This window comes from Pyricularia grisea (assembly GCF_004355905.1).
Source record: "Pyricularia grisea strain NI907 chromosome Unknown Pyricularia_grisea_NI907_Scaffold_2, whole genome shotgun sequence".
Taxonomy (NCBI): Eukaryota; Fungi; Ascomycota; class Sordariomycetes; order Magnaporthales; family Pyriculariaceae; genus Pyricularia; species Pyricularia grisea.
Window position 1 is genome coordinate 1,664,165 of NW_022156717.1, and position 22,866 is coordinate 1,687,030.

Below are 22,866 nucleotides of genomic sequence, written 5' to 3' on the forward strand. Positions count from 1 at the left end.
CTGGTATCCTTTTATGGCCCCACGGTTTCTGTGCCTGTTGTGTGGTGCACTTACTGGCTTGGGGCCAAATATAACCTGCTACCGGTGATACCTGACATTACAATGCGACGGCGAAATAATGGATTGGACAGGGCGATCAGGGTGATATTCGGGTTTCCCAAATGAGACAAATTAGGAGGTTTTTTTACTTTTATTTTTTATTGTTTTTGTTTTTAAGATTATACCTTATGTACGGCATCCCCCTCATCCCCTCGGCTTCCAACTTTTTATATGCGGGAGGCACGACGTGCATGCTCTGAACCGCCTTTCGACTTGAGGTGGTGACGTGACGGGAGGGTGGGACCGGACCGCCCTCATTTATTTCCACTCAAGTCTGCAGACTTCCTCCCGCCCCCATGACGCGAGGCCCCCCGACAACTTTCACTCCTTGAGATCGTTAATTGAGTACCTGGGTACAATGAAAACAAAACGCCAACTGCAGAATAAGAAGAAGAAATTATCGAGTGCAGTCACTAGAAACATCAGTCAGGGCCGGCGTTCATATCCGGATCTCTTTATTTCTAACAAACTACTCTTTTGGAACTCTGGTCGCATCGAAATCGTTGGTGGTAGGACACGATCAGCTTGTTCGAGCAAGATGTGGCTGGCTTCTGGCGTTCTAGACGACACTGAATCGCCAGGCGCATACCGAGAACCACCCTTGGTCAAATTTCATATGTCTGTTGCTGTCGTTCGCGTAATATCAATTCTTGAGCTTTTATGTATGGTTTGTAAGAATTGTTGTTCGTCGGCTGAGCAACAACACATAATAAAAAAGTTTGCCTACAGGTATTCTGTCATGCAGCAGTGTTTCCGCGTTGTCGTACCATAGAATTCCAGATTGGAAGCAATCTTGCGCTTGCCCCTGCTGTACTAAGCTACAAAATCCGCCACCGGCCAGCCAGCGTCAAAGATGACACGCCAGGCTTGGTCGGGAAGTTAAACTCAACGTGGAAGTGGGTCTTGCATGAGGACGATCGACGCAAGACAAGGCCTAGCGAATTGTAGTTTTCGACCAAGAGGGTGGGTGAATACGGTCAACTAGGAAACATTGGCATGGTCACAAAATTGAAAACGCTACATATTAATATTTGAAATCAGAGAAAAGTTTAGATGATTTAAAAAAAAAAAAAAAAACCAACAAAACTGAGTAACGGTTGATATAAGACGGGATCGTGATAACCCGACCCCATCCATCTCATCGTACGCCGGCAGGCAACCTGCCGCCGGAGTGAGCGACGTGCCCAGACCCCTGTCTGTGCGCAGGGGGAAACGGTATCCGGCTGCATCGATGTCAAGATCAAATGACCAGGGTTCCTCCCTAGAGGGGCTGGGATGGACAGATGGGTGGGGTGATTCACGTGACTGGGCGCCTGGTTGGTGTGGTGTCAATGACCGCCACCTTTTCAAGTCGCGTCACAACAATGGCATGTATGCATCTTCATATCGACATGGAGAATGGTTCAGGTTATCGACGACCTTGAGATGATTTCGAGATAAATTTTTGATTGCGTTGCTTTCCCGTAAAAACTCTCCGAATCGTGGAGAGCGTGAACCGACGGTGTTTTGCGCTTCGAACAAGGATGTCAAACAATCTTGGCGTTTGGCACAAAACAACCTTCGAGGCCGCCAAGGAACGTCAACAAACTTATCAAGCCACTGTCACTGTTGCAGGCCACAAGCGCAACTACGATCAGACTAATACGGCTGGTCATTCAGGGTCGTCAAGGCCACCTCCGCCGTCAAACCAGGGTCAGAACAATGCCCGCCCTCGGCAGGTTCCGGCTTTGCCCCGGGAGTCGCCTCGGCTCACTGCGAGTAAAATAACTACACTGGAAAATGGCATCAAAGATACCATATCCGAGTATTCACAACGTCGTCAATTCCAGGCGACGCCTACACTTACAGCAGATCCTTTGCTTTCGCTCTCTCATCCGGCCTATGCCCTACCAAACCAGTTGGTACAGAACTTTGCTTCCCTCGGCATCCATTCCATCTATCCCTGGCAAAAACAATGCTTGCTCGGGCCAGGCCTACTCCGAGGCCAGAAAAACTTGGTTTACACAGCGCCAACGGGTGGTGGCAAGTCGCTCGTTGCTGATGTTCTTATGCTCAAACAAGTTGTTGCAGAACCGGGCGCGAAGGCGTTGCTGGTACTGCCATATGTTGCTCTTGTCCAGGAGAAAGTCGCTTGGCTTCGTCAGGTGGTCCAGGGCATGGTTCGTGAGAGCCCAGATGCACATGTCAGGAATAATGGCAAGGAAACCATTTGGCGTAGACGTGCTGACGAGGATACTATCCGTGTTGTTGGATTTTTCGGCGGAATCAACATCAAGCCGAGATGGGCCGATTTTGATATTGGTGTGTGCACTTTGGAGAAAGTAAGCCACTGTTGATTTATTCTTTTGTGGCACGATTGATGAAGTAACCGCTTGTTCTGACTGTAATTACAAGGCAAATGCACTTGTCAACACAGCAATTGACGACTGCTCAATCAATCAACTTAGGGTTGCAGTTCTGGATGAGCTACACATGATTGATGATGACCACAGGGGCTATTTATTTGAGCTTCTATCCACAAAGCTTCTTTGCCTTGATCATCCAATTCAGATTATTGGCATGAGTGCAACCTTAACTGTGAGTCCAATCCGATCGTCCATAAAGTGAGGCATCGACTCTAATAAAACTAGAATGCAAAACTGCTCTCCACTTGGCTGGGTGGACACCACTACGAAACCGGATACCGTCCAGTTCCTATAGAAGAACACTTGGTGTACGATGGCAAAGTATATTCTGCTGCGACTACGAGCAATCTTCTCAGGACCGCCTGTCAAATTAATGGTACTGCTCCGGTATCACAAAAGCCCAGCCATCCCATGCGTGAGGTTGCGAGTTCTTCCCACAAGGAGCTCTCAAGTCCGGTCCTCAATGCAGTGGTGGCTCTGGCCAACGAGACAGCAATGTTAGGGTATGGAGTGCTCATTTTCTCTAGCAGTCGAGCTATATGCGAGTCCAACGCGATTTTGATCAGCCGAACAATGCCATCTATCAACGACATTGATCCCTCGATTTTGGACAGGAGGAAAGACCTTTTGGCGGACCTGGCCAGTCTGAACTGTGGGCTAGACCCTATTCTGTCACAGACTATTCCCTACGGAGTGGCTTTTCATCGTAAGACCAATACCTTTTAGACTGCGTTGCTATTCCGTGATCTCAAGTCCATTACTGACAATATACAGATGTGAGTTTCTAACACGGGCGTTCTATAACTTTGTCGTGTCCTTGTTGTTAACCAGACCCTGATTCATCCAGGCCGGGTTGACCTCGGAAGAGCGTGACCTAGTTGCAAAGGCATATGATAATGGTATCTTGAAGATATGCGTCGCTACTGCCAGTCTAGCAGCAGGCATCAACCTTCCTGCACGAAGGGTCATTCTTCATAGTGCACGCATGGGAAGAGATCTTGTCGGCCCCTCGATGCTGTATGTAACTCTGGGTTCATCTATGTTGCATGTAGCCATACTCAAAAAGCTAACAAGCATATGCTAGTCGGCAAATGCGAGGAAGGGCCGGCCGGAAGGGTAAAGACGAAGTTGGCGAGACATATCTTTGCTGCCAGTCTTCAGACTTGGATAATGTCTTGGGTCTAATGCATGCAGAGCTACCCCATATTTCGAGTTCTTTGACTACGGATCGGCAAAGAATTCAAAGGTGCGTCTCTTGTACACTTTATTTCCTGACACCAACCATTATGCACGCAAAAAGTAACAAAACATAGAGCTCTTCTCGAAGTGATAGCAATACGGTTGGCCACTAGCCGCTCTTCACTAGATGAGTATATTCACAAAACCTTGCTTTACCACTCGGCGGATGTAGAAGATATCGAGGCACATGTTGAGACAAGTCTTGCGAGCCTAGAAAAACTCAAGTTCATCACCATGGGAGACTTTCAGACATATGAAGCGACCCAGCTCGGCAAGGCCATTGTTGCAGGGGCCTTGGACCCAGAAGATGGTACTTTTATTCACAATGAGCTCAAAAAAGCACTACAGGCGTTTGTCATGGATGGCGATCTGCATGTGCTCTATACCTTCACCCCAGTCCATGACTTTGCTTCAGAGATCAACTGGCGTGTGTTTTGGAACGAGATGGAGGGCCTCGATGAGAGTGGACTTCGAGTGTTGAAGCTTTTGGGGTTGAAGCCCACGGTCATCAACAGAATGTAAGTCCCCATTCGATCTATTCACCTCCTGACTTTGACGCTACCAGAGCTGACCAAGAATATATAAAAAACAGGGTGCAAGGCGGTCAACTCAGACAAGTGACAGATGAGGAGAAAGACTTGGCCCGCGTCTACCGTCGCTTTTACATGGCTCTGCAACTGCGAGATCTCTGCAACGAGATGCCTGTTCATGTTGTTGCGAGAAAGTACGATGTGCCCAGAGGCACAGTACAGAACTTGGCGCAAAACTGTCAAGGCTTTGCGGCGGGGATGATCAAGTTTTGCGAGCATATGGGTTGGGGGTAAGCCAGTCCTGACTGTATTTTACAAGAGTCCTCTTTGAGGTACTTGATAAGCTGACAGTCACTCTGGACAGTGCTATGGCTTCCGTGTTGGACCACTTCTCGGATCGCCTCAAGGCAGGGGCGAAGTCTGACTTGCTATCGCTTGCCAAGATTACTTTTATCAAAAGCCGTACAGCGTAAGTTTACTGCCTCGATCACTATTCTAAGAGTACAGTAGCTGATCCTCGTGGCACCGCCATATACAGCCGTGTATTCTGGGACAATGGCTTCAAGTCAGTTGCATCAGTGGCCAATGCCGACCCGGAACAACTAGTCCCGATCCTCATGCAGGCTCAGTCGAACAAGATCCGCTTGAACGCCCAGGATGACAGACAGGTGAAGGAGAAGCTTCTGATCAAGGCGAGGGCTATAACAGAATCTGCAAATAGACTGTGGCGTAAGTTTATACTCCCTTTGCTCCATATAGATACACTTCCATGGTTGCTGACGCGGTAGTTGTTGGAGCAGAACGGGAGATGCAGGAAGAGCTTATGGAGGAAGAGCAATAGATAAAGGTCGCTGCATTTAGGGATGTGCGTGAGTGCATCGTCGACCGTTGTTTAGCAGGTGCACTCACTACGGTCAGACCTGGCCGAGTGTGAGAGCTTTGTAATCTTCTGGGTATTCAAAGCAAGTGTATGCCAATCTTTCTCGACAGACGTATGATGACTATACTTACCAAAGGAACCCATGAAGAGCGGATAGAGAGAGAGAGAGAGACAGAGTACAATCATATTTCGTGTTTTCATTTCACGTGGCGCGATTCTCATCATTCCGCAATGGACCGCTTTTGAACGACTGAAGCTCGTAAGTATCATCTTGTCTGATGTTATGATACAATATGGAATCTATAAGGGTGAAAGGGTGTGTGTTGATATTTCATATTCAACCCTAACCCCAGTACCGTTGCGTCTCAAACCCCATCACCTCCCCTAGAATGATTCACCAGGCTAGCCTTGAACAACAATAATGAGGTGCAATGGCACATTGGAAGTTCGTCAACAAGTTTGGGGTTACATTAATCCCCGCAGCATGCATGGGTTCTGTAGACAGGTTAGCAACAATTAAAGATGAGGGGAAACATGCAGCTCGCTGCAATCCAACCCCGAGCTTTCACCCTTTTTATCCCTGTCGATCATCCACTCCCCCGGAAGCGGGTAAAACGTCTATATAGACGGCAAAATCGTGGAAAACATGGAGTTCTACTGAAGTGGGCCAAAATAGTTTCTCTTTGGGAGTTGTGCAGTTCTGACTGTAGAAGAGGTTTTTTTTTTCCCCTCATTAACAAGACTCGCTGTTAACTATAGTGGCCTTGAGCAACCTCGCTCGATTTATATAACATGGATAGAATCCCGACTATAATGATGACAGCGGCAATGTCCATGCTCTGGACTGCAACTGTCACAGCTGCCCCCAAAAGTCCAACCATCCAGGAGCTGAAGGTGGCACTCGACTATGGCTCCTTCCAAGGGGCCTACTCTCCCGACTACAACATATCTTACTGGCAAAAGATACCCTTTGCCGCGCCCCCAGTCGGTGACCTGCGTTTCCGTGGCCCTCAACCACCAAAGTCGTACAAATGCGGTGGTATATACAATTCCAGCGAGGCGTTCGACATGTGCCCTCAGAGAACAGTAAGAGAAAAATTGGACAAAAAGGTAACACCCTCTCATAGATAGACATACAAACTGACGGCATCAACAGACAAACGGCTCAGAAGACTGCCTCTACCTAGGCCTGTACACAAGGCCCTGGACGCCCGCACAGCCCCTCCGCCCCGTCATCATCGCCTTCTACGGCGGCGGCTTCATCCGAGGCTCGGCAACCTTTACGCCGCCGCCGTCGCTGTACCCGATCCACAACCTGACGGGCGGCGACACGGTCGTAATCTACCCAAACTACCGCACCAACGCCTTTGGCTTCCTCCCAGGACGGCAGGTCGCCGACGACTGGCCCGAGTCGGACCTGAACCCAGGCCTGCTAGACCAGCGCGCAGCCATCGAGTGGGCGCGCAGCCACGTGCGCCACTTTGGCGGCGACCCGGACGGCATCACCATCCAGGGCCAGTCCGCCGGTGGCGGCAGCGTCTTGGCCCAGGTCCTCGCCGTTGCGGGACAGGAGGAGGATTCGGATGCGCCGCGGCCGTTCCGCGCCGCGCTGGCGAATTCGCCATTTTGGCCCAAGGTCTACCGCTACGACAGCCCGGAGGCGCAGTGGATCTTTGACAAGGTCGCCGAGGAGGTCGGGTGCGGTCGTGCTCCTTCCGCAGCTGGGGAGGTGGACACGCGCCTGGCGTGCCTGAAGACGGCCGACGTCCAGGCGATCCGCCAGGCTGCGCTGCTGGTCGCCGACAGCCACGTCTACACGACTTCGACGTTCACGTGGGCGCCGGTGATGGACGGGCGGTTCCTGCGTCGGCCGCTGAGCAGTCTGGCGGCTTCTGGTAAGTCGGGGATTTCGGCTGGCTTCGCAATGTACAATACGCATGAGGGCGAGGACTTTGTCCCGCCGGCTGGTAATCTGTCTTTCGACTCGTGGCTGCCGGGGTTCCTACCCAACCTATCTCCCGGAGATCTCGCAGCGGTGGAGTCCGCATATCCTGAAGTTGGCAGCTCGGAGGCTATTACCGAGTACAGTAATTCTTCGGTCCGCGCCGGGCTGATATATCGTGATGTGGTGCTGGCCTGTCCGGCCTTGTGGTTCGCCAACTCTAGCCGTCAGGGCTGGTTGGGTGAGTACTCCATCAGCCCGGCCAAGCACGCGAGTGACGTCTATTGGGTGAGTCTTCCCCGCAAACACCATGTCAGACGGGCCGACCGCAAGTTCAAGTAGCTAAAAGGCAGCCGCCAGTGGAATACAATCAACCCAGTACAACAGACAGATCGCTTCCATTTTGAGGGGTACACGGGTGCCCTGGCGTCCTTCCTACAGAACAGGGATCCAAACGCCAGAAAGCTCACAAATTCGAGCATCCCTGGCGTTCCGCCGCTCACGTCTGGGAAGGAGTTCCACATTGACTCTCAAGGGTTCGGGGAGCTAGAGCTGGAGTACCTCAGGGAAAGGTGTGCTTTGTGGCAAAGCCTGGCACCCAAAGTGCCTTTGTAGGTTGTGAAGGGGAGAGGCAATTATGCAGATAGACATGAAAAAAACTACTAGGACCACTCGCGATTGTGTGGGCTTCCCACATTCCTAATTATTCATTCTGAGCCTGTTTACTGTTGGGGAATACCGAGTCCTGATAACCTCCCATAGAAAAAGAAGCCAAAAAAAAAGGAAAAAAAAAACACCTGTTAACGCCAACGCTCCGACCCAAAAACTCATTACAAATAGAAAACAACCAGCATTGCTGGCAAGGAAAATATGGAAGATGAAAAGACGATGTTATTGTTGGCCGCCGTTCTGGAAATGTTGCATAAACTGGATGGCCTGCTCGATGGGATATCCGATGAAGACCGGCCCAGTGAAAACCATCTGGGGGGTCTGATGTATCTCCTTGGGCAAATGTGCCGATTGGTTGATGAAAGTGGGTTGCTGGCGTGATGCTTGGGTGGTCTTGGGGTGCTGCTGCTGCTTTTGCGGTATCGTGGAAGAAGACGAATGAGGATGGTTACGGGAGTCAAAACCTGCTCCAGTAGCACTGTCCGACAATCGCCGGCGACTCTCCCGTAAATTTGATCGATCGGTCCTGGGAGGACATGGGGACGACATCATAACAGACATGTCGCCCCGGCCCATACCTTTGAGTTTGGTGTGGTCAAATGGACATTTACCCGCACCAGCCCTAGCCGCCATGGGATGCGGTGGTGTTCCCGGCGCCCCTGGAGGCATATGGACAGGCGCGGGCGGCGGGCTGACGGGCCTCTCGCTCTCGAGGTTCTGCAAGGTGGTATCGTCCATGATTGGGACCGAGATGCCCCACGGGCGTGAGGGTGATTCGCCCACGCGGACTTCCTTCAAAACCCGGTCAAAGTGGCTCTCACGATCATCGTCGTCGGCATTGGCCCTGTCCGCGGTCCCTTCTTTTACCAAAGAGACAACGAACTGTTCGGGAGGGGCATCTGGATCGTTGGCGCTGACTTCGGCGGCCCAATTCTCTACTCTTTCATTCGAGGCACGATCGATATCCTCTTGCATTTCCCCATTTGGCAGCATTGGTTTGTGTATTTGACTGAGATCACCAATCATGCCCACGAGGCTGCCGTACTTTGCGTCGAGCTTTCTTATCTGCTCCTCGTTTCGCTGGTACCTCTGGATGCAGACCTCATGGCTTCGCGGCATCTCGTGCTTATGGGTCTCTACGTAATGGGCGATCTCCTCTGTCGAGTGCTGATCCAGAAAACGGATCGGACACTTGTTTGCACCAGCACTGGGAGGCGGCTGTTGTGAAGTCGTTTCTTCTAACATGGCGGCGCAGATGGGATCGGCAGATGCGTGTGGGGTCGGGTCCTGGACGTTTCCACTAGAATCTGGTCGGTCCAGGCCGGTAGCCTCATCACCCTGAGTTTTATTGTCTTTGGCAACAGTAGATGGTGCAGCCGAGAAGGGACATTGCAGCTGACCCTTTTTCCCTTCCACGGTGAAATCCTGCTCCAACATGGCCGCCGAGATTGTGGTCACGCCGGTGGATACGGCGTCTTTGCTACTTGAAAAACTGCCCTTGCTAGGGTCTGTCATAATCGAGAGTTTGCTCGCCACCTTTCTTCCTTCCCGGATGAAGAGAGCTATCTGAGCGTTATTGGACCTGTCGCCACGTCTCGGTAGCGGTACAAGGGTTGTATTTGCTAATGCCGGATGGCTTGTTTCTGGAGGGAGCTGCAGTTTGGCCAAAGTCTCCGAGACGGCCTTCTCGGCTGGGGCATATTTGTCGGCAAGATATTGGTACTGAATGAATATGGTTCACTTGTTAGCAAATTACTGCCTGTTGAAGAAATGCGATGCGAGGTGCAAAAAGAATGTAAGACGACCAAAGGTCAGAAAGTGGTTATGTTGTCTATCGTTGTGCTGTGCGATTTGCAAGCGGCTCAAGATCTAGAGCTAAAAGGATCATCACGGAAGTCGGGATTTTCGGAATCGGCGGCAAAGGGTAGAGAGCGCGCGATCGAATAAAAAAAAAGTAAACCCCAAAAAATAAAATAAAACCACGTACCTGTTCCCGAGCGTAGCGCAGCTTGTGCTCTAAAATAGTTTTTCTGTCGATTAAATCCTGAACTTCATCGGCGAGAGCGTTAAAAGACTCGATTAGAGTGTGTGTCAAATCGTGGGAGCTCATTCCAACTACAAGAGCCGCGATGGCCGGGAATCATGTTCCAGCTCTCTTGTCTCTACACGTTTCGGCTGATGGATGGATTAATGAGGAGCAAGACCAAGCGCAAAAACAAAAATTTGTGACGGGCGGTAACTGCGTGAACAGCTTTTATGCCTAGTCGCAAGGTGGGGTTTTGCCGCCCCACTGAAGCTCCCTTGCCTTACTCGCCGGACCATGTCGGAGGTCTCGTTCTGAAGATTCCTACCTATTCTTGGGAAATAAGTAGTTTCGCATCTGTTCACTTCCTAAGGTAAGTATGTACATGACACCTACGGTTGGTTATGCGGAACCCTTTGACTTCGCCTCAGATGCGAGGCATGTGTCTGCAGCCTGTCAGATCTTGGTTGTGCGTCAAACCCAACCTAAGCTCCGATGTCCGTCGGAGCTCATTGGCGGTGCTGCACACAGTGACGGTGGACCCCGAATAGGAAGCAAGGAAAAGTTTCCGCCAGCCGCATTAAATAATGGTGGTAAATTATTCTGTATAACATTGATATCAATAACTTTGTTTGCAATCTATCTCGCTAGTTATACTGAAATAAACCTTTTGGTTCTCGATATTGCAATTGTAAGCAGGATCCTCAAGCTTCTTTCATATATTTTGCCGTAGCCTCATAGTAACATTGATGACTTTAACGAATATCCAAAGATTACAATCGGATATGGTGTAGTGGCTAACATACGACGCTCTCAACTGCGAGTTACCGTCGTGCCCGGGGTTCGATTCCCCGTATCCGAGTTATCTTTTGCGTTTTTTGTCAATCTCTGTCTGATCTGAGAACACATAGCCTGTTTGGAATTGATTGATTGATTGACTTTCACTGTGAATGAATAACCAACCTGCTTCTAATTTTTGGTGAAAAAAGGTCCGGACTACATATTATTGGCCGTTTGCTTCTTTTCTAACCGTAACAATTTTTTGCGACGATTTGTGACAACCCTGGAAAAACTAGGTACACAGCACATGTTATTTGTTACTGCTGGCCATATTGATCTTCTCAACTTTGTATCGTTGGGCACTTCGGCTTGAATTCAAAATACGAAATGTCAGCGCCAGCCGTCCCTCTCCTTGCTTCTCGGAGATCAACACACTGATTTATAACCACAAGCCTTCCGGGTTGCGGCATTTTCTTAAGCCAAGGCCCTTAAGTTGCCTTAAGTTGCCCATAGTAAAATCTTTCCCACTTGTCTTCTTCACGTTCTTCTCGCCTCCAGTTGCACTTCCTTCAAAGCCGCAGACCTGGTCACTGTACATGTTTACTACTTAGGTACGTACTGACAGCCCAACCCGTGTAGGAACTTATCAACCTAAGACTCCTCGGTTCCCCACATGTTCCCTCGTGTGGCCACGCTTGAGCATAACATTCTGGGCATCGTCCCCAAGTGCAATATTTGGTGGTGATTATCTAGATTCGATTCGCCAGCCAAGTTGCTCGCAACAAGGTTATACGAGCTCAAGCCGTCGACACGCACATGTTGAGACGATCCGAGGCTAAAATGGAAGGCGCACACAGTGAAAAGCACCACTTTGCGCTTGAGTCACTGGGCTTTGAAAACCCGAATCTACACGAGATGCTCGCGGTTTGACTCACGTTGGATAAAATCCGGACCACCCGAACCCAGGAGCAATATTTGTGTCACCTCCGGTTTAAATCACCGCGTGGAGACCAGAAAGTGCCTACAAGAAATCTAGGCATTTCGAGATGGTGAAGCTCTTCCTGTATCAAGGAGTTCTCTATAGATCGTTTCACCACATGGATGGAAGAAGCGAGAGATTGGAGCGTCTGCAGAATGAACAGCAATGACCAACAGCTCCGAACATATTCGAACCTGGCCTCAATCAGAGAGCCCCGATACACAATATAACTGAGCAACATCTGCTCAGGTTTATTGCAGAATCCGCAGCACTTCGCCCATGCAAGGTCCTCCCCGGTCGATTGATTCTGTGCACGCAGTGAGCGTCGTCGACATGGAGGAGAAAAATAACTGCCCTGCACACATGTATCATGTTCCGAACGTTTATGGAAGTTGAGTGGTCACTTGGCTACCAACAGGCGTGCACGACTCGAGCAATACCATGGTAGCAATGGTACCCCAGTCTTGCCCAGTCCAGAGTCGCATAGCATCACGCATGCCAGTCAGTCATTCCGGCCTTCGGTGTGGATAAGGCCCGCACATTACACTAACCCTGATGGCAAGATCCATTTTGATCTCAGTCTACCCACATTCGAAAAGAAGTCTGCCGTATAATACATCTTGTTAATTACGTCAGCACAACTCAGCAAGCAAAAGAGTCGCCCGGCTAGCTCAATCGGTAGAGCGTGAGACTCTTACAAACAGGATGATATATCATCTGGGATCATCTCAAGGCTGTGGGTTCGACCCCCACGTCGGGCTCAATTCCCGTAACAAGCGGCTCTCTTTTTTGCCTTTTGTTTGTTGAGATATATATGGATGATGGATGAGGTTGTGTTATAACTTTTTGGTGTTTTCGCCTGTAACGCTACATAAGAATTGAACTACACGGGATTTGTGCGTCATGGGCACGGTTAGGGGAAATGTTGTTACCGTATTGCCTTGTTGGGGAAAGCGACTGCGCGCTCCATGCTTTGCCAAAGGTCAAACATTCCGCATACCGATTAAAAAGGGCTGTATTACAATTATAGCAATAACGCGTTGGCAAGGCATGATGGAGGAAAATCGACTAACATGTTAGGCAAAAACAAACACATGCTATAAAAGACAAGAACAAAACAGGGAAAAAAAGAACACATCAACGCCCAAATATAGACCAGACCATCCTTACGTAGTGATACTACCACCTTGGCGGTATAATTCTAATTATATACTCGGCACGCATGGGCGACATTGATTGGAGTATCCTAAATAAGTATGTGCCTAGTTAGTTTTTTAATGCCGTATTGGAACCAAGTCGCAAAGAATATCAGCGCCATGCTATACCCGTTGTAATATTTACCTAAATATTCACCATTACTGTGACCACCACGAGCTGACAGAATGCAGCCGGGAAGCTTTCTTTATCCCCCACACACTTGTTTGAGACAGCTTTACAGAAGCTTAATATTATATATAAACCCCGCCTTCACAACCTACAGGGAGCTTGAAGACCTGCTATGTTCCATTCTGAAAGCGGGCGCGTCACACCAGGTCAGGTCGCGACGTCGGTGAAAATTGTATATGGATTTAAGGTTCGAGTTATACGGATTTTTTTTTTCAAGGCAAGCTATGATACACGAAATAGTACCGCATTGAGATTTATATTAGTAAATATTGCGTAGACTGTCTAGCATGTTTCAAGCCAATGCAGGCCTTAGTGCTTCAAGCGATGCCCCAAAAATATCCTTGATCGCTTGAATAATCCACTGTGTTCTCAAACAGTATAAAGTCTACCTTTGCGAAGGTCTACAAAGGAACAGACAGTTTGTGTATTTATTAACAGACAACCGCCTCTCGCTAATAGCCCTCTGTGCAAGTTTGCATTTGGCCATCTCAACTTGGTATTAGCGTTGTTCGATTGTTTTTTTCTTCTCTTCTCGTGTTCATTTTGCTCTTTTTTCTTTGTTTGCTTTCTTATAATTCAGGTAAGTCTTATAAAGACATTTTCAAGTGTTGCAAATATACACCATGAACCTTAATAGCACCAAGGTTCTGATTATTCCAAAAATGTTGGACGAGCATACGCTGACCAAGTTCAACCACTTAAACCAAGTGCGCTGGTTCTTTCTGTTCTAAGAAAAATGCGTTTCCTGACTGCAATCACCATTTTCGCCATGGCTCAGGTCGGTTTGGCGTACGACTATGGGACATGCATAGGGATGCGTATGGTGGGTAAGAGGACAGTTGGTCACAAGGCTGCTACAGTCCAGCTTCAGCTTGCCGACGCTGCGTGCAAAAACAGTCAGGATACCGCGATTGCAATAGGATATCCCGTGCAGAACAGTTAGATCGTGAATCGGAGCGGAAGATTCAAAGAGCATGGGCGGTGTATCAATCCTCCCCTGTGATCCGGTAACAGAGTTGTGGTCGCAAGTGAACGCACCAAAAACAGCTGGATTATTGATGAGAGTCACGTTCTGCAATAAACTATCTAGCAATATACAGATAGCCCTAAGCGCCGGCCAAAGCGTTACACGTACGCATCCTTTTGTATATATGCCGCAGGCAGGAGCAATCTCAGAAAATTATTAAACCATTGCTTAATGGGTAGCGTCTCTTGGTATTTGAATTTTTGTTACTTAGCGAAGCCGTGTTGGGAAAATAAATTGTGTATTGGGGTGCGAAGGAAGTCTTCAGTGAACCGGGAAATTTTGAGCTCGTATAGAACGTCAATTGCATAAAAAAGTCACGACATGCTGGCTTGGTGAATGAGCGGTCCGACAATAGGCCTCTATCCTACAAACAAGACATGGATGGTGTTATGTCGGATCTTGGTTCATCTGAGAAGCCCAGAGATGAAAGACTGCTTCGTAAAGGATAGGGCATATCTGTATGATGAGTAACACAACAGGAAAGGAACTTTGATGGATAAAACCCATTTTCACCCAGATGCATGGCATGTCGTTTTGTTGGTTGCTGTTTGAGCACAAATGGCTCCCTCACCTGCAAATACATTCACTGGAAAACCGAGGGTGGAGCACAAGACTTTCACGATCAAGTAGTTTTGACGCAGTAGACTTGTCAATAGTAATAAGGGGACTCGTATTAGCGCATGCTTCACAAATACGGCTAATCAATAGGGTCGTCGCGCAATCTCCACAACTGCGCAAACACCTCGTCGGACCGCGCCCTGATGGCATTGTGGTACAGTACATTCGTCTCAAACACCTTGGTCCCCCTGACCTTGGCGGCCGTCTCCCTAGCGAACCCACTGTCGACGTACATGTCTTCGACGTAGCTCGTGGCGTAGACGGGCACTTCGTTCCTCGCCAGCTGCGCCTCGTCGTACAGCTTGTCCCAGCCGTCGAAACGGGCCAGTATGTCGGCGGCCTCTCGCATGCGCCTCAGTTCCGGGTGCGTTTCAAAGTGCATCTTGTAGATCATCTCGCCCGAGAAGCGGAAGAGGGGCTGCTGATCCACACCCGTGCCGCTGGCACCGGCTACCTGCTGCGTAAAGGCCACGGGGTCGCTGGCGCTGGAAAGCCATGCGAACCCTTCCGCGGCCTCGCCCAGCCGCTGCGCCGCCCAGTTGGACGAGTTGCCGTCGCAGTATATGGCCTCGTGCAGGATGGCGTAGATGGGCGCCACGTCGAACGGCAGTGCCTTTTCGATCAGGGCGAGCGTCGGGTACGAGATGTAGCCGACCTGGCCCAGGTCTGACGTGATGCGGACCAGGAGCGAGTGCACCGCGTCCAAGCCGCCGTGCGACCCGAAGTTTAGGCCCATCGTCAGCAGGCGCGGGAACGTGAGGGTGCCGCCGGCAGGCAGCTGGACCGAGGCGCCAGGGTTGCTCGCGAGAAAGGCCGCGATCTCGGCCAGCAGCTGCTTGTCCTCGGGGAACTTGTTAAAGTAGGCCTTGTTGCGCTCGACGAGCTTGCGGTACGTGGCCTCGTAGACCTCATCCGCGGTCCGTCCTATGGGCGCCAGGCCGCCGCTGATAAAGACCTCGCGCAGCGACTCGGGGAAGAAGCTCAAGTAGGTCAAGGAAACGAAGCCGCCAAAAGAATGGCCAAAGATGCTCCACTGGCGTAACTCCTCGGGATAGTCGACCGTGAGCGCTTTTCTGACCGCCTCGAGATCCCGCACAATATTGTCCTGGCGGAATAGCTTCAGATAGTCGGCCTGCTTCTGCGCATCTCCTTTACTCTCCAGGAGTCGTGCTGTGACGGGGGTGCTGAGCCCTGTTCCACGATAGTCCAGATACAGGACCTGATAGCCACGGCTTAGCGCGGCCTTGGTGAGGGGCATGGACTCGGGCTCCGAGTTCCCGTAGCCTGGCCCGCCCTCGTTGTAGACCATCCATGGCCGCTGTTGCGGGTGGTAGGTCTGGTGAACGATTGGACGGTCATTCTTGGTAACGCTAGAGGCATATAGCATAAGTTTGGGCCCATCTGTGACTTTATAGTCAAGTGGCACCTCGAACGAGAATTGAGTGATCAAGTATTGACCTGTGTGATTCGTGCTGGCTTGAGATTAGTATGGTGGATAAGTTAGGTAGTCAAGGATCAATGACATTGCGTTAAAGTTTAACATGCCTGGAGCTACATGCGATTTGCATTTGAGCAGCTTTGCTGGAGGGATTATCTTGGTAAATTCCATTGAATCTTGGAGAATGTGGCAGGAGATACAAAATAAATAGGGTACTGTTGATGATGTTTGTTGAGGTAATGGTAGAGGACGTTTAAGGTTAAACGAGATACGGGCGGATATTATCGGGGTATTGGATGCTGCAACTATCCCCGCACTAGATAGCTAAAGCTGCCCTTACTTACCGCAAAGAAGCAACCGTCTGAGCATTCAATGCCGAAAACCAAGCGAGACGGTTGTTGACGGAGCTGTTTTGTTAACCCCCCTTTTAAAAACAGTCTGAATTGGTTTTCCAACTCGAAGCTCAGGATCATAGGATCGAAAATTTGCACTGACAATACTGAAGTCTGATGTCCATGATTATGGGTGCTCATGATTATAGCTTCCCACGTCGGCTAGATGCGCAGCGACAGCAGACACCCAAGATACCTGTAGGTACCTGGGTACAAAACAGTTGGGTTCAAAAACCCGGAACCCGCAGCCAATTAAAGAAACCTTCTGTAACCCAAAACTCCAATGCATATGTATACACTAGATATGTAGCAAATCGTGTCAATATTAGCAAATTCCACGCTCTCTATACTGCAATGGTAAATATACTCAAACGACAACAATTCTATCCGGTCACCTGCCGTCGGTAGCCCCGTTGGCCGTCTTGACCCCATTTCCTCGCGTCTCGGCATCCTCATCCGAGACCCGTCTTTGGTCCGGTTCATAATCGTGATCCCCCCACAGCGATATATCGTCGTCGTCCATAAGCGCCGCCGCATCTGTTTCGTCCAGCACGGCAGACATGAGCCTCGAGTTCTCGGCGTCGCCATCGACGTAATCATCCCCGCCCATGCCGTCCTCACCTCCGTTCTCCTGCCTCGCCAGCTCCGCCGCCCGCGCCATCGTGCGCCGGTACACCACCAGGCCCACGATCGTGCCGACTAGGCCTCCCGCAGCCATCCCCGCGTAGTTAATGAGCTTGTCGCTGGTAGACATGGTATCGCCTTCCTCGATGAGGAGGCCTAAACGGTGGCCGATGAATACGTGGATGAGGAGTTTGGGGCTGTGATGTGTTTAAGCGCATGTTAGAATACTGGCCTTTATGGAATCTAGGGACTCAAATAGCAAGCCGCCAGAATAGGGAACGCAAGACTAACCTGACAAAAGCCGTAGCCATCGCAAAGTTTGCGGTCGTAATGCTCGGAATCGTCGCCAAGAACCCGTTACTCAGGCTGTACGGCAGCGGACAGAACCGCACCCCCGTGAGAACCAGCAGCCCATCCCTCCTGAGCACCTGACCGAGCGCGACGAACCTCCTGTCCTTACCAACGAGGTTGTGCACATATCTGCTCAAGACACCCCTGCTTGCAATAAAGGCGCATGTTGACCCCACCACGGTGGCCGATGCGGCGATAGGCCAACCCAGCGGGAACCCATACACCATGCCCGACAGCGTCATGGCGGTGCTGTAGCCAAAGAGCGGCGGGAAGGCGCTGAAGAAGGCCATGAACCAAATGATCAACCACCCGCCCGGCAGGTTCCGCCAGGCCTTGGCGATGGGCCCAAGCCAGGTGAAGATTGCATGGCTGTATATGAGGAAGAGGATCGAGACGATCGGGACGGTGACGACGGCCACTACGACGGCAGCTTGTTGGATCCTGGGCAGCCGTAGGAAGAGAATCCAGGCCTGTCGGCTAATGGTCTCGAGGTGTTGGAGGATGCGAGCCGGGAAGCTGTCCGGCGTGGATGTCGGTGGGGCCGTGTAGTGTCCGACACGCGAGGACAGGCGGCGCGATGGTGTTATCCTGCCCGGTCGCGGCGCCCATGAAGTGCCTCTTGCAGAATCTGGAGATGATGTGCGGTCGGAGTCGGTTGGGGAGGACATGGAGAGGGCTTCGGCCGCCAGGGCATGATTTGGCGGCATGCTGGGGTTGGAAAAGGGATGTCTCGGAACTGGCTTGTAAGGGAGGTCGAGTTCTCGTCTAAAGGCGTCAGGCCGTAGTTCGAGGTTGGAATGTTGATAGATAGGTAGGTACGTAGACTATGGCCTGCGTTGTGCCATTGAAGCTGAACCGTGTTCGTGATATTTTAGGATTTTAAGTTTACCAGGGTTTCGACTGTTTGGCGCTAGGATGTATTGCGAATTTGCGATAGATGTCAAACCTCTCTGACTTGAGATGATGTGAAACAAGGTGAAAATCAGCCACAAAGCTTTGCTTGCTTGTTAAACAGAGGGAATATACTAAGGTAGGTGGGTAGGTGGGCGTTAAAAGGAGGCAGGTTAGGTAAGGTAAGGTAAAATCCCAAGTAGTAAGCAAGCACATTAGATTGTTGCCCAACCTCAACTGGCTCAGGCGAAAAGATGATCAGCACTGACGATGGCGGTGTTACCCGCCTTGTCGCTTAGGGGTCCCAGGAGAACAATCCCATACTCCGTACCCTTGTCGGGCCTGAGGCTTAGCTTATGTCACCGATTCAAGGCACCTGGAGCTAGCCCAACATCGGACAGCGTTCAATCACGTGTTACGAAATACTTACGTCAAGTCCATTTCCATTTCGATTTTATGACTCAATCTGCAATTTAATATTTTAATATCATCTACATGTACCCCAAATCAAACTGTTTCTGATCTTCCCTTCCTTGTACACAATGCATCTACTATGATCCCAACCTCAATCTTTGGCTTCAACACAGCAACACAAATCAAGTCCTAGCTAGACTCAATGGCATGTCCGTGCCCGGCAGGACCAGAAGAGGAATAGTCGGTGGTTACAAAGCATCTATCGATCTCCTCTAGGCCCTCGGCGCAGTATTGCAACGTTTCCGCGATGTCGTGACTCCTGCGCAGACTCGTGTTCTCGTCTAGCAGCAAGTCGAACTCTGCCCAGACTCCATCACCGCAGTGATACGCAACAATATTCTTGACGCCAATGACCACAGGCGAGAAGCGGTATGCCATATACATGAGCTTTTGGTATGTGTGGCGGTCGGCAATTTCACCCGACAGGCGAATAATGTTTTCAAAACACGTCTTACCCCAGTCGTATATGATATAGAGAGACAGAATAGCGGCCCCAGCAGGCTGTCTTGGCGTTAGCTTGTGTGGTAAAAGGCTTCCCCTGATGAGCTATTTTACTTACATCGAGCCACCAAATGTGGGCCTTGGCTCCAATGAAGGGAAACAACAGGGAGATCGTGTTGAAGATGACGTCGGTCTTGCAGTCCTGGACTAGAGCTTGAACTTGGGTCGTTTTTATGGGCAGGCAACCAAGTCCTATCAGTCCCTTGAGGATAATAGTGGCCAACATCGAGCCGACAGCAGTGGAACCGAGGTCTTCGACGTGGCCCTCCAGGGGCAACAGCTTTTCGACCGACTCTTTGAGGATTTGCATGAACGACAGCACCATGATTATGGAAAAAACCACGATCCCCAAAGGTTCGAGTCGGCGACGTCCAACCGGGAAACGTTTCTGAAGCGAGTCGAGACGCCACCCAACGACCTTGGTCGTCGTCCAAATGATGACAGTGCAAAGTAAATCGAGCACCGAGTCCACCAAGGAGGCAAGTAGGGACAAGGAGCCGGTTGTGAAGACGGCAACGATCTTGGCAAACACCAGAAGTATGTTGGCAAGCACGTTGATGTTGATAGCCCAGGTGGCCTTCTTCTTCTCCTTGGCACGCTTCTGCTGAACCTCGAGTGGCAGGAGCTCGTTGATGCGCCCGTGCACATTATGCAGGCCGCCCTGCCGCTCCATGTGTCCGTCACGGTCCGGGTCGGGATCCATTGACTCGAGTACGTCGTCGGCGATAGCCATGACCACGGCGTCAATCTCGAGCCAGTCGTTGATGCGCTCGTTCTGTTCCTCGTAGTACGCACGCACCCCCTTATTTTTGATTTGAGAAATCTCTTCCTGTGACTTGCGGGACTTCTCAAAGGCCATGCGGTCAATGCCGTGCAGCAGTTCCTTCTGCAGCTGAGCACGGCGATTATCGTCTATGACCGTCTGGGCTGCATCTTGAAAGCGCCATATGTTTGGCCGGCGGCGGGCAAGAGGCGAGTTGTTGTAGCTGTAATACTCGTTACCGTTTTCGAGATCGCGTTCGACTCGGCGCTGGCGCGGCGTGCCGTGGCTCTGGATGTTAGTGTCGCCATGTTTTTGTGCCTTGAGCAGCGGTTGAGCCTGGCTGTTGAAGATGCCGCGTTTCCCAACCATAACTGTCAATCAATTGGTTATGATTTGGTTGAGTTTTTTTTCTTTCGTATAAGTGCTTCCAGTGCTTCCTGTGCCACCAATATCGCAACTTTGCTTGAGTCCAAAAAGCCTCGGTACAGCTCAAGAGAGCTTGGAGATTTCTTGGTACTTGGCTGGCGGAGGAATCCAGCGCGTCGGCACTGGTGGTGGATTGCTGATGACGTCAAAAAGCCAAGCGTTTGGGGCAGCTTGTTCTTTCCCCTGGAAAGGAAGTCAAGTCCGCTTTTGCTTCTATGGCAAACCTGAATCTGAGTATCCACAGACAGCGACCATTCCATTGCTTGCTCTTGTGGAACGGGTCGGTAAAGAGAAGTTCGACGATTTCAATCTGTTTTTAGTTCTACATCATAAGACTTCTATGATGATCGTTAGGCAAGAGGTCCTGTGTAGTGATCATCGATATCTACGAGTGTCTCAATTAGGACGTGCATTAGCTTCCATTGGCACCTTGAGGGAAAAAAAAAAAAACTGTCAACTCCGAGCGGGATCAGTAATCCGGGGATGGATTAAGCAGATAAATCCAATCTGCTACCGTACATTGTGCGATGCTCTAATAATCATTCACGATCAACCAGCAATCAGGTACTAAGCCTCACAAGCCAAGCAGCTCCCCCGTCCCCTTCCTACCTATAGGTATTGATTGGCGGAATGTTGGCCCACTCTCCACATTCACAAATTTGGAAATTTGGTACTCAATTATGGAATGTGGTGCTCTGCGGTATCTTCTCGATCGCCTTGTGCTCCAGCTTGCTTGGTAACACGAAGCCACCAAACATGCGACACAATACTTTACGACTTTTGAGTTGCCTCGTTTTTGAGTTGCCCCCTCTTTTTTTCTTCTCCTTTTTTTTTTTTTNTTTTTTTTTGAACTGGTGTCCTGATACCGGTCTTAGGGCATACCAAATGACAAAAATACCATGATGATGCATGATCCTCCGAGTTAAGATGCTTGACCTCCCACGCAATCTATCAAGTATGGTATGAAGGTGAATCCCAGGTGTTCTCCAAGACATCAACTAAACTCGGGCCTCTGATTCCCACACTCAACTCGAACCATTCGGCAGCTAGGCTATGCAAATCGACCAGGTCTGGCCGGCGCAGATGCAGGGGCTAACAAGCCCCGGGATGCGTTGGTGTTGGGGGTTCGCGGTGCTGTACAACTGTCGTTCTTGGTCTGTCAAGGGGTCAATGGCCAGGCCGGGCCAAAGCAACCCAACCCAACTCTTTGCTCGGCGGCCTCGGATGAGATATTGCATCCCCGGTAAGCGCAGAAACAAGGTGTGGTCAAGCGCTTAGATGGACCAACAACAACTTCTTGTTTGGAGCTTGTGGTCCACTCATGAGGGCGCCCAGCAATCAACCCCCTGCCCCCAGTCAATATCGCGTTAAGCCATTGCTACTCGATTCTTGTTAGGCCAGCCTTACCGAAATCCACTTTTAAAAGCACACTTGGCATCACAACTTTGGAGTCGTGGTTCTTGGGTCATCACACGGGTACATCTCCGAAACAGATATGGGGGCCACTTTTGAGTGCGAGATGGGTCATTGTGTGCCCAGCCCCTAATCACGTTGCTGTCGGTTCATGCAAGCAGCGACCAACAACATTTACAAAATGTGGGCACGCTGTTGCTGTTATGACCTCTCTCAGCTACAGCAGCCTCACGAGAGTGAATCGTCAAGTTGTGAAAGCTGTTTTGCGACAATGGCTTTGATTCTTTGATTTAAATTCAGAACACAAAAGAATAAAATCAAGAATGAGATGGCCACCGTACGGTCCTCTCGCTATCAATACTCCCAAGAGATTTTAGTATATGATACAATCAGTTGTTGTATCATGGTTCGCTATGAAGCCCGTTTCTGAGCCAAGCATGCAACGATACAACTGTATCGGACCCGTTCATTGCTGATGCTGTTGGCGCCAAATTCCCCAGGGTGCCATGCCCAAATGTCTCGGGAATTATCTGGATCAACATTTTTGGACCCCTGTTTCCTGCCTTGGAGTTGTCTTGCATCTGTATGGATTACCTCGTCCGCAACTGGCTTTTCCTTCTCATATTTCCTGGTGCTTTATCTTCGACGTGTCCCCTCATTGACCGTCTGCTTATGCCTGAATCATCTTCGAGGTTGCTTCAGTTTTGTTTGAACACTTCGCTTCCATCTGCAGCCTGCCTATGCTCATCATTTACTCGGAAGGCCCTATCATATGCATCAAGCAAGCGGGGTTGCAAGACTCATATCATAATTATTATCTGCCGATCAAGCTACTTGTTGGTTTATTCTCAAGTACGTCGGGCTTTGGTCCCAACTTTATTGGAACGTCAAAAAAGACCATACATACTTGTACCAATTCAACAGCCCCGGTGCACCACTTACTCCTCGAAGGAGACTCGTACCCCCCTTGAAAGCTTCTGTATAAGTTACCATTTGTCCAGAGCAAGCGATTTACT

The 22,866-nt window shown here is 50.1% G+C and overlaps 7 protein-coding genes across 7 annotated transcripts; 3 read left to right on the forward strand and 4 right to left on the reverse strand.

The window, feature by feature from the left end:
* Positions 1-1,494: 1,494 nt before the first annotated feature.
* On the forward strand, positions 1,495-5,330 carry PgNI_03070 (uncharacterized protein). Its single transcript, XM_031123124.1, has 10 exons — positions 1,495-2,420; positions 2,494-2,676; positions 2,730-3,197; positions 3,352-3,521; positions 3,589-3,750; positions 3,818-4,261; positions 4,336-4,563; positions 4,638-4,742; positions 4,812-5,002; positions 5,074-5,330. Exons 1-10 carry the CDS (start codon positions 1,623-1,625, stop codon positions 5,112-5,114), a joined length of 2,790 nt encoding a protein of 929 aa, XP_030983570.1. The 5' UTR covers positions 1,495-1,622; the 3' UTR covers positions 5,115-5,330.
* A 615-nt stretch (positions 5,331-5,945) lies between these two features.
* On the forward strand, positions 5,946-7,710 carry PgNI_03071 (uncharacterized protein; the record flags this gene model as incomplete). The annotated part of the gene is made up of 3 exons (XM_031123125.1): positions 5,946-6,239; positions 6,310-7,383; positions 7,456-7,710. The coding sequence occupies 3 exons, from the start codon at positions 5,946-5,948 to the stop codon at positions 7,708-7,710; spliced, it is 1,623 nt and encodes a 540-aa protein (XP_030983569.1).
* Positions 7,512-10,223, reverse strand: PgNI_03072 (uncharacterized protein). Its single transcript, XM_031123126.1, has 2 exons — positions 9,752-10,223; positions 7,512-9,486 (listed from the first exon to the last, which is right to left on the reverse strand). Exons 1-2 carry the CDS (start codon positions 9,872-9,874, stop codon positions 7,987-7,989), a joined length of 1,623 nt encoding a protein of 540 aa, XP_030983568.1. The 5' UTR covers positions 9,875-10,223; the 3' UTR covers positions 7,512-7,986.
* A 3,445-nt stretch (positions 10,224-13,668) lies between these two features.
* On the forward strand, positions 13,669-13,875 carry PgNI_03073 (uncharacterized protein; the record flags this gene model as incomplete). Its single annotated transcript, XM_031123127.1, has 1 exon — positions 13,669-13,875. One exon carries the CDS (start codon positions 13,669-13,671, stop codon positions 13,873-13,875), a length of 207 nt encoding a protein of 68 aa, XP_030983567.1.
* A 781-nt stretch (positions 13,876-14,656) lies between these two features.
* PgNI_03074 (uncharacterized protein) lies at positions 14,657-16,186 on the reverse strand (the record flags this gene model as incomplete). The annotated part of the gene is made up of 2 exons (XM_031123128.1): positions 14,657-16,049; positions 16,101-16,186. 2 exons carry the CDS (start codon positions 16,184-16,186, stop codon positions 14,657-14,659), a joined length of 1,479 nt encoding a protein of 492 aa, XP_030983574.1.
* Positions 16,187-16,566: 380 nt separating this feature from the next.
* Positions 16,567-18,543, reverse strand: PgNI_03075 (uncharacterized protein). The gene is made up of 2 exons (XM_031123129.1): positions 17,323-18,543; positions 16,567-17,228 (listed from the first exon to the last, which is right to left on the reverse strand). Exons 1-2 carry the CDS (start codon positions 18,087-18,089, stop codon positions 16,799-16,801), a joined length of 1,197 nt encoding a protein of 398 aa, XP_030983573.1. The 5' UTR covers positions 18,090-18,543; the 3' UTR covers positions 16,567-16,798.
* A 333-nt stretch (positions 18,544-18,876) lies between these two features.
* Positions 18,877-20,380, reverse strand: PgNI_03076 (uncharacterized protein; the record flags this gene model as incomplete). The annotated part of the gene is made up of 2 exons (XM_031123130.1): positions 18,877-19,248; positions 19,307-20,380. The coding sequence occupies 2 exons, from the start codon at positions 20,378-20,380 to the stop codon at positions 18,877-18,879; spliced, it is 1,446 nt and encodes a 481-aa protein (XP_030983572.1).
* Positions 20,381-22,866: the final 2,486 nt, after the last annotated feature.